We start from the raw sequence: 10,824 nt of genomic DNA on the forward strand, positions 1-10,824 counted from the left end.
AGGTGCATGAGAAGTTAAACAGTGATTTCAGACTACATCAGTGTAATTCTCAGCACGTTCGAGGACGAACATATGTTTAAGTGGGAGAGAATGTAACGACCCGACCGGTCGTTTTGAGCCCTAGCGCGTCATTCAGCAGTCTGAGGCTATGAGCAACTTCATTTCAGGTATTGTGACTTGTACGTGTGGTCGGAATTGAATTTCGGGAAGTCCAGAGTTAAATTGGAAGGAGAATTCTTATTTTGGAAGCTTAAAATTTAAAGAATGAACTAGGATTGGAATTTTGAGTAAATGACCTCGGAATCGGGATTTGAAGGTTCCAGCAGGTTCGTATGATGATTTCGGACTTGGGCGTATGCTCGGATTGGGTTTTGGATAACCCGGGAGTGTTTTGGCGCGTATTGTGGAAGTTGGCATTTTGGAAGAAATTTCATAAGTTTGGTTTGAAGTGCACTTCAGTGTTATCAATGTCCGTTTGGGATTCCGAGACTATGAATAGTTCCGTATGGTGATTCTGGAGTTGGGGGCGCGATCGAAAGTGAATTCGGAGGCCCGTAGGTCATTTTGAAGCCATTTGGCTAAAGATAGAAATTTGAAGGTTTTTGAGAAGTTTGACCGGAAGTGAACTTTTTGATATCGGGGTCGGAATCCGATTTCGGAAGTTGGAATAGGTTCATAATGTCAAATATGACTTGTGCGCAAGATTTGAGGTCAATCGGACGTGATTTGATGGGTTTAAACATCGGAAATAGAAGTCTGAAGTTCTAAAGTTCATAAAGCTTGAATTGGGGTGTAATTCACGGTTTTAGCGTTGTTCGATATGATTTGAGGCCTCGAGTAGGTCCGTAATGTATTTTCGGATTGGTTGGTAGGCTTGGTTGAGATCCCGGGGGCCTCGGGTGAATTCCGGGTGGTTAACGGATCGAAAATGGATTTTTGGGAAGGCTGAGGTTTGCTGGTTGCTGGTATTTCTGCTTCTGCGGAAATGGGACCGCAGAAGCGGCCCCGCAGAAGCGGTAGAGGGAGCCGCAAAAGCGGGTTTCTTCGAAGGTTGGTGGACCGCAGATGCGGTTAAGGTTCCGTAGAAGCGGGACCGCATCTGCGGAAGTGGAAATCGCAGAAGCGAAAAGGGGGCGGCCAGGGCGGATCGCAGAAGCGGCTGTTGACCGCACCTGCGGAACCGCAGAAGCGGTCCAGTGTCCGCAGGTGCGGAAATGACTGGGGCAGCGAGGTTTTTAAAATTCGGGGTTGAGTTCATTTCAACCCCATTTTTCTTCCATTGGAGTCGATGGGGAGCAGCTTTGAGGTGCCATTTTCGTCTCTTGTCATGAGGTAAGTAATTTATGCTAGCTTAGAGTTAAATACAAGGTTTATATATGGATTTAGACTTGGAAAATTGCATAAATTTGGGGTTTTGGTGGAAAACCTAGAAAATTAGTGTTCTTGAATTTTGACCACGATTTTGAGTATGGAAGTAAGAGAAAATCATATATTTGAGTTCGTGAGTTCATGGGTAAACTTTATCTTCAAGAAATTTTGGATTCCGGGCACACGGGCCCGAGGGCATTTTGGTCAACTTTTCGTTCGGGGTTAGGAATTGTTACAAATTGGGTTGTAAAGTTTAATTAAGCATATATTAATGGATTTGTATAATCATTGGCTAGTTTTGGAGCATTGTGCGTTGGTGCAAGTCTTCGGAGGAATGTAGAATGCCGGTTATGAGTCTTCGGAGCGAGGTGAGTCTCCTTTCTAACCTTGTAAGAGGGAAACGTCCCCATAGGTGTAATAATTGATTATGTGCTCCTGTTTGTGGGGGCTACGTACGCACGAGGTGACGAGAGTCCGTGCGTAGCTACTGTTATGCTATTGTCCGGGTAGTTAGGACCCATAAGCATGTTATACTTGGATTATTTATGAACCTATTGATAGCTTGAATTGCATAAGTCACCTTGGATTAGTAAATGAATTTAGAAGGAGATTAACATCATTTCCCTGAACTGTTAAAAAGAGAAATTGTCTTAATTGGATAAATATCCCCGATAAGTTCCTAATTGACTGATTGAGCATGTATCTCAATGTGTACCTGCGTCGCATGCATGATTCGCGAGCAGGGTATGTGTTTATTTATGGAACGGGCCGAACGCCTCGGCAGATTAAATAGATGAATCTATGGTTCGGGCCGTTCGACCCTCGGTAGTGCACAGTTTACATTTCTGTTGGAGCAGGCCGTCAACCTCGGCATGATTTGCGCATGATATATATATTGTTTTTCCTGAAAATTTTTTAAATGTGGGTATTGCCTTTCATGGCTTGGTATAAATTGATAAAATAATGAAAAGAAAATGCTTTATTACTTGTTGAAGGTGTTTACCTGTTTTCTCGCTTTGTGAGTTAGAACTGCTATATAAAATCCCTGATTTCCTCACACATTTAGTATATTATTATTGGACCACTAGTAAGTATCAAAGTTGACCATCTCGTCTCTACTTCTTCGAGATTAGACGGGATACTTGCTGAGTACACGTTGATTACGTACTCATACTACACTTCTGTGCATTTTTGTTCCACATGTATAAGTAACTCCAGTGGCCTACCGGGCGTAGCGGCGCGGATAATTCTAGGACTAGGTGAGCTGCATTATTTGAGGCGACCCGCAGCTAGTGTAGTTCCTTTCAGCTTATGGTATTTAATTCCTGTCCACTGTATTTCGGACGGATATTATATTTTATTTCCTTATCTGTAGATGCTCATGCACTTGTGACACCGGGTTCTGGGATGGTTTTTCAGAGATGTGTACTAATAGTTATTACTTAATTCGAATTGAAGTAGAAATTGTTTTTAATTATGAAAAATGGAAGGAAGAATCCTAGGTTTTCAAAGGTATTAAAAGAGAATTTAATTGATAACTTAGTTGGCTTGCCTGACAGTAGTGTCCGGCGCCATCACGACCCGTAGTGGATTTTGGGTCGTGACATAAAGGGTATGATCAGAGGAAGGAGAATTTCTATTTTGCTCTTATCATTTTTTCTTTCTTTTTCATTACCAATTCTCATCAAATATTCATAAAAAGCTGGGTCTGTTTTCGCACGCATATTTTCGGACAGTTGTAATATTCCAAGTTGATGCCAAATTTCAGAACATAGTAAGCTTTCGCGAACAAAATCTTCCCTTTGTCCACCCCGGACAACGGGAAGAGTTTGTCTAAAATCGCCAATGAATACAACAACCTTTCCGCCGAACAACATAGTTGTTTCCATTAAATCTCTAAGGAGCAAATCTAGTGCTTCAATCATTTCTTTTTTTGCCATTGAAATTTCGTCCCATACTATTAGTTTTGCATCTCGAATCAATGATGCCAGTGAACTTTTTTTACTAGTATTGCAACTAAAATTTCCATCAACATCAATAGGTATTTTAAATCGGGAATGAGCAGTTCAGCCTCCAGGAAGAAGTGAAGCAGCAACACCTGAACTCGCAATCGCTAATGCTATAAATCCTCTGTGCCTCACTGTAGCTAATAAGGCACGATATAAAAAGCTTTTTCCAGTTCCGCCTGATCCATCAATGAAGAATGCTCCGGGTTTATTTGAGAATATTGTATCAAGGATTATATTGTAAGCTCTTCTTTGTTCAATGTTTAGTTTATATGGCAATAGCAAATCTTGTTCATTAAAGATAATATTCCTTTCAAAACGTACATCTTTAGCTTCTTTGACTGTTGCATATGGTTGAATTTTGCCATGAGTTAGTTCAAATTCGTTGATATCACGACCCATTGAATGAAGAATATCATTAATATGATTTAGTACTTTGCAACGAATTTCTCTTGTATGCATGTTTGGGTATTTTTTGAAACTTCAGACATCGGGCTTTCAAATTTTTTCCACAACTCTCTTGGATTAGCAGGATTGCAATAAACTAATAGTATAGCAAATAAGTGTCTTAAACTGTGTGGCATTTGGTAACTTACTGCTTCTGACATGCATTCTATTAAATTATTATCGCAAAGTAATAATCCTCTTTTTTCCGTAGCTTCTCTAAACGTGTCACAAGCTATTCCATTTACAGTTCGCAAATCTTTATACGATTTTGTCCCTCTTACATTCATTAAGAGCAATCTAAGATAGTATCTTTCTCCTTCGGTTGGATGACATGACACAACTCTACCAATAGCATATCCTTGTTGACGATGCGACCACATTTTGTATGTTGCGGACCATACAAAATATTTTGGAAATTCCCGGTATAATAAATTCAAAGTCATAGCATTTTTATTTTCGCTATTCATTCTAAAAAATTCAGTTAACATTATTTTTTTAATCATAGGATTATTTACAATTCTACTAATATTGTCTGTATTTTTGAAGGAAATAATTTGTTGTCCATCAAGATGGAGTTGAAGATGGTATACATTTGGAATCATTTCACTGATAGGAAAGCAAATATGCGCCATGCAGCCTTAGGTGGTGACACCCACCTAGAAGATTGATATTCTTTTATTTCATCTACTTCTATATTCATGTTATTAGGATGTATATGAAATGCAATTTTATCATGTCCTTTGCAAATATACTTATAAATGTACTTAACAACTTTAATATCAGAGAAAATCTCCACATTTATATGACAATTAAATTTACCAAGTAAGTATGGATTGTAAGAAACAACCCATGAATTATCAAAAAGTTGTCTTCTAATTTCCACAGATTTTCCTGTAATTCGTCTTCTATAAATAGGGTATGAATTTTTTCTTTTAGTTGTCTGTTCAGCAAACTCTTTTGGAAACTTAAATTTACAATGACCGTTTTTTTTCTTCATACAGGGGCTAGTTGGATTTAATTGACCGCAAGGACCATGTAGCATATGTCGTGTAACAAGCTTAAATAAATCAGAGTTTCTTTTAGGATCCGGTAATTCAGCACAAACAAATTTATCATATGCCTCAGGAGTCTGTAGTTTGTATTTTTCATCGAGTATAATAAGAAAATGAGCATGCGAAAGTCCCCGTTTTTGGAATTCGACCGTGTACATAAATACTGCAACTTTACCAATTATTTCTCTTTTTAGTATATCCTTTTTAAGCTCTTCTAGTTTTGCTCGAAATATTCGGCTAACTAAGTCGGGTCTATTCTGGGCCTCATCTGTCGACAACAAGTTTTCTTGAATTTCAGGCCAAAAAGGGTTGCATGTCATAGTTAGAAATATATCGGGTATTCCAAAATGCTGCACTAATGCAATAGCATCCATATACTGGCGACGCATATCTCTTGGTCCTCCTGTGAAGCTAAGTGGAAGTATTCTGTTCTTACCTACCTGTGAGCCTTCTCTCTCACCGCGTCGTAAAAGATCTAAAAGTCCCGCTAACACGTCCATCCTGAATAAATCTTGATTGAAAAAAGAAAAATCTAATCTTTGAGTTTCAACTTTTATCCATTCGTCTACAACATATTGTTGAATTAATCGTCCTGAATGTAAGATTATATTTTCATCATCTCTAATTTGGAGTTGATAACAATAGTATTCACGACAGGAAACTGTTTCAATTTTTCGTTTGCCTTTTTGCATCACTTCAGCTTCCATGTCAAGGAATCCATCAATTGAAGTCATATTGGTTACACATGGCAATTTCGTATTCACAATACGGATGTGTTCTAGAAGGGGTAGCCGAAGGCTTAAGTTTTTGAATACCACAATGCCAACCATTTTGACCGTAAGGGAACAGTAATGGATATTGTAATGGGTCATAACATCCGTAATAATAATTTACCAGCTGGCTTCTATCACTTTTTGTATATATTCGGATATGTGGTGTAGGGATACAATTATTGGTATCTTGTTCTACCCATATTCCTGCCACTTCTGACGTAGTTGGTAGGTTGTCTATTCATTGATCTAGACCAGCATCACACTTAAGCGCAATTTAGAAATCTGATAATTGTGGGATATTTATTAAGGATTTCAAAAACGTAGTGTAAGAATTGGTTTTTAATATTTCCATTAAATTTTTCACAGTATCCTCGTTCAATTTACTGGAACATGCCATTCGATTGCTCACTTCATTTTCATTATCATAGAAATATAATTGTAGAATTTTTCCTTTTCATTACTTGGTATCAAGTCATTTATGGAATGATACATTTATCCCTGAACTCGAAATGTATAAATACCTTTATTCCTTTTTGCCAGCTCTTTGTCATAGCTTACTCCCAGGGATGTGAAAGCAAATATATTATTGTATGTTCTTATGTAGGTTCGAAAATGCTTTGATTCTTCAGTATTTCCTAGATACAGATTTATTAACTCTTGTGGTACTTGATGTGAAATCAGCTTAACAGTGCCTTTGCGACAACAGAATGCGGGTGGTTCGTATTCAAATTTTTTGGCTCCGCAAAATTTGCATTTGGGAACAGTCTTTAACATAAGATAATCAGTTGATGGTTGAATTGTTATTGACTCTTCAGTATATTGTTTATGATTTGTGTTAGATGTAGATCCTGGGATACAAAAATAACAAGTATACAACAATAACAAGTATAAGTATATAATTTTGATAGTTATAAATGCATATACGTATTTATAATTGCGTATACCATCAAGAAATGACAGTTTAGCTCTCTAACCTGTTTCATTTATTGAATATCCCACAAAAGGAAGATATTGCTCGCTTGAAGTATTAGCACTCATAGAGGATGATGCGGTAACAAAGCTATTAATTAGCGAGCAGGCAGGAAGTTGCCGGCCACTTGTTTCACCCTTACTTGCTCGCGCTCGTGCTCGTGCTAGGAGAGCCTCCTTTTTATCGTCTTGCATCATCCGGTATAATTCGTGTCGCCTAGCCTTCTTGTCAGGATGTATTTCTCCGGAGCTTTCATTTTTATGATTTTTACTCGACATTTCACTCATCTATTTCCTGAAGGAGAAATGTCAAGTGCGTATTTGCATTACTGAAAATATTTTCAACATCGTCTAATACCAATATATGTTTATTATAAGTTTTTAAAATAACTCAAGCAAAAACTTACAATACCTAAAAATACATCACGAGATATTAGAAAATTTACCTTCTCGTTCGAGTGCCACTGAATAACAGAAGTAGAAAACAACCACAATGGACCGCTAGAATTGCAATAATAAAGAAGATAAATTGAAAATCTGCATGCCTCCACAAAATGGAACTAAAAATATGAGTATGACTATCTCCATACGAAATTTGATACAAAATATACAATCAGCTGACGGGTTCCTTTCTAGGACTCAAACAAATCTTTACATAATAATCAAAACACCAAAAGTGAAACGTAAAGTAACCAAAAAGCAACATTTTACTCGTTCCTATCAGATAAGGATAAAGCAAAAGTTTAAAAAAATCAACTAAACAGTAAGCATGAAGCAAGTCTAAGGGAAAAAAGTTAAAATTTTGTGAAGACAATTATCATCACTCAATTTTCAGGGTTGAGCCAGCTAATTCAGTTACCATTATTTCTAATGCAGTTGAAATTTTTGATTCTTCATGAATTTAATTTTTTCCGCTAGCATTTCTAATGCTTGCATATAAAAGGATATGTTTAAGGCCTCAAGTCTTAAATCTTGATGTTTATATCAGTTTCTATTTGTTTCTAATTTGAGAAAAAAAAATTATTTTTCAGCTCAATAGCAAAAATACCACTTTTTTGCATTGAGGAACTCCAAACTTTGGTTCTCTAACAGATTGTAATACAAAGAACTGAACTTTCCACTTTCCTCAAATCAAAATGAAGCAAGATTCACAACATTCACACTTTCATTTTTTTTTTTTTTTTTTTGTGTTTTGATTACCGTGCTGTACCATACTTCATATTCCAAAGAGATTAAACTTGCCCCAAACTGACACATGAAAACCCTATAAGTTACAAGGGCAAACCGGTAAAGTAGTTGTAAATGTGTAAGTTCAGAAATAGATAGATAGATAGATGCAAGCCACAAATATACTTCCTTTAATTTACATCAATCCAAAAAGATTAAAACCTGTCCCAAATTGAAAGATGTAAAACCCCTAAATTACAGAGGAAATCTCAAAGATAGCTAGCTAGCAAGTCAAGCTACAAAGCTAATTCCTTTAATTTACATTTCAAATATTTTGCATCGACTACACTGGATAGCAAAAGCCCACAAAAGAAAAACCTAAAATATGCATCAAGAATCAGATCAAAGCACAAACAACTTAGATAAACAGAGAAAAAAAAAAAGAGAGAGAGACCCATAATCATACTTGATGATAAACCCGAAGTGCTTCAAATTGACAGATGAAAAAAAATAAAAAATAAGAAAATAAGTAAGATAAAAAAAAGTAAGTAATAAAGAAAGGTTGTTACACGAAAAGCTCAAGAAGGATGTGTTCAGGCAAGAGAGAGATCAGAAAAGGAAGAAATATGGAGGAGGGCAGAGTGAATAGCGAGAGAAAGAAGGGAAGACGGGTCGGTTCTCATTCATGCATTCATTTATTTATCCCTTTTACTCACTCCGATACTTTCTCCTTTTGCTAACACGTGTGACAGAGCAGTAGAACAAAGCAATCACTTGTTTACATCTATTATCTGTCAATGGAGAGAACTTGTGTTGGAAGCTATCCTATGAAGAGACATACTAAAAAGTGAAAACCATGCCTTTCGAATTGAACGCAATACTTGTCATCCAAATAAAAATGACTTATTAGCTTTGGTTGGCTGCTATAATACTGCATAAAATAGGATGGACCAGCCTTGATTCACATTTTTACCATGTAGGAGTTGTATTGCAAGACTTTGAACTGCTCAATGTAACATTTGTATTTTATATTTCATTAAAGAAAAAATGAAAATTTGACTTGTCAAAAAGCTTTCTTATTGTTTGTCTCTACTATATTTACATGACTGATGGTGATACACAGGTGACAACTAATTTACTAAAGGGTGTAGGTAATATTTATTGACCTGTTAATTATTCTTTTTAAGAAAGATGAAAAAATGTATTCCAAGCAACTTTTGGTAATAAGTGGTACACTTGGTCTTTTAGGCCTGGTAAATCATCTGCTTTTGAAGATCTATTTTCTCGAACACAAGAAACAGAATGGTCAAAAAGAAGGCATTGCAGAATGTTCAAAACAGAATGGTCTATGGCTTCTATTTTTCGAGCGTCAAAAGCCAAAGTCACCATTCATCTTTAATAATAGCTCAGTTTTATGTATTATAATTTAATTCTGTATGGTAAACTTATTTGCTCTGGCAATAAAAGCTGTCTTTCCCAGCAGAGCCATGAATATTTACTTACATATGAGGTTTATTAGCTCATTGAATGTTAATTCCCTCATTTTATTTGGCATATCTTTTTAACTTCTTTTGGATAATACAATACTGTGTGTTAAAATTCCTAGGATTCTCTGAAGGTGGGAAAAAGTTGCCTTAATTATTCTGAAGGTTCATGGCTTAGCAGTAATGATGAGTGTGTACTCCTATAGTTGTGTCTCGAGTTCTTCTGAAAGCAAATAACATTCTTATCATATGATTCGGAAACATCATCTCTATCCTTGTGAGACTATATTGGCTATGTTGTTCATGTAATACTTTAATATTTTGATTATATCAAAAAATCTAAACCAGGAGGGGCATTAACCTTCATGTTCCAAACCTCTAAATTTCAGAAATTTGATAGTGGTTCTTCACCTCCATTTTCCAAACCAAACTACCAAACCATTTCACACAAAAAGTAAGCAGCAAAAAATAGCACAAGAACAAAAAAAAATTACAGACTGAAATGTATAAACACTTCAATGACAAACCCACATAACAAAGAAAAAACTTCAATATCAAAAACTCATGTTGTATTCCACTCCCAAACACACACACAAAGAAAAAACGCATTTTTATCAAATATCAAAACGCCATGTTTTATTCACACAGCAGTGTCTGTTAAAAAAACACATTCCCCCAATTTCATCCATCAAAACCCTAACTCAAAATTTTCGGATGTTGTGTGAGTTGAAACAAATTGGAACAAAAAGAAAAGGAGAAACAACACATAGAAAATAACAAAATTGATATTAAAGACTAAGAAATTTACCTCAAGTTCAAGGGATTTGAGGGACAAAGTGGGAAAATTCAGCACAAATCACAGGTACAAACACAACTCACAGGCCAACAAATGCCAAAACCAAAAAGAATGGATTAAAAGCTAGAAACTAAGGAGCAAAGCTGATACAGAGCAATAATCGAGCAAAATAACTTTGAATCAAACTCAAATCTGAACTTCAGAAAGGAATTTTTACCTGATTTCGAATTGGTCTTGCGATGGATCGATTTCTCTGATGTCTTTTCTTGTGTGTGCTTTGGTAAGGAATATGTTGAAAAAAAAGAAAAGCATACATGTGGGAGTAGCATAAAACATACACGTATATGTGGGAAGAGCACAAAAGGACACTTATATAGCTGATGAGAAATGACTGAAGTGCCCTTAAGCTTCTTTAAAAAGATTCCAAGCATACATGTCGAAAGTGTTGCTCTTCCAAAGAATAGAAAATAAAAGAAAAAAGATGCTCTTAACATGCATGGAGTCATTTGCACAAGAATAATCAATATAAATTCATAAAGAAACCTTTTTAAATTGCTTGTCAAATTTTTTTATCAAATTAATAATTGTGACGTATATTATTTTAATCAATATAAGTAATTTGAATATTCAGGTATTAACATCTCTTGTCACTTAGATTCTATCGACAATGATTGACTAAATGCTTCAAATTAAATAATAGTCCAAAATATAAAATCCACCGTCAGTGACTTTATATCGACACCTTCTGGCCCCTTATATTAG

General features: G+C 35.9%; 1 protein-coding gene and 1 long non-coding RNA gene across 2 annotated transcripts; both read right to left on the bottom strand.

The window, feature by feature from the left end:
* Window positions 1-4,419: 4,419 nt before the first annotated feature.
* On the bottom strand, window positions 4,420-5,607 carry LOC109205937. Its single transcript, XM_019368707.1, has one exon. The coding sequence runs from the start codon at window positions 5,605-5,607 to the stop codon at window positions 4,420-4,422; it is 1,188 nt and encodes a 395-aa protein (XP_019224252.1).
* A 910-nt stretch (window positions 5,608-6,517) lies between these two features.
* LOC109205947 lies at window positions 6,518-10,449 on the bottom strand. The gene is made up of 2 exons (XR_002064768.1): window positions 10,280-10,449; window positions 6,518-6,910 (listed from the first exon to the last, which is right to left on the bottom strand). It is a non-coding gene; the product is annotated as an uncharacterized LOC109205947 (long non-coding RNA).
* Between the last annotated feature and the right edge of the window lie 375 nt (window positions 10,450-10,824).

This window comes from Nicotiana attenuata, unplaced genomic scaffold, assembly GCF_001879085.1.
Source record: "Nicotiana attenuata strain UT unplaced genomic scaffold, NIATTr2, whole genome shotgun sequence".
NCBI lineage: Eukaryota > Viridiplantae > Streptophyta > Magnoliopsida > Solanales > Solanaceae > Nicotiana > Nicotiana attenuata.

Coding starts and splice junctions, on each gene's coding strand:
- LOC109205937 (XM_019368707.1), bottom strand. CDS start 5,607: ATGACTTCAATTGATGGATTCCTTGACATGGAAGCTGAAGTGATGCAA.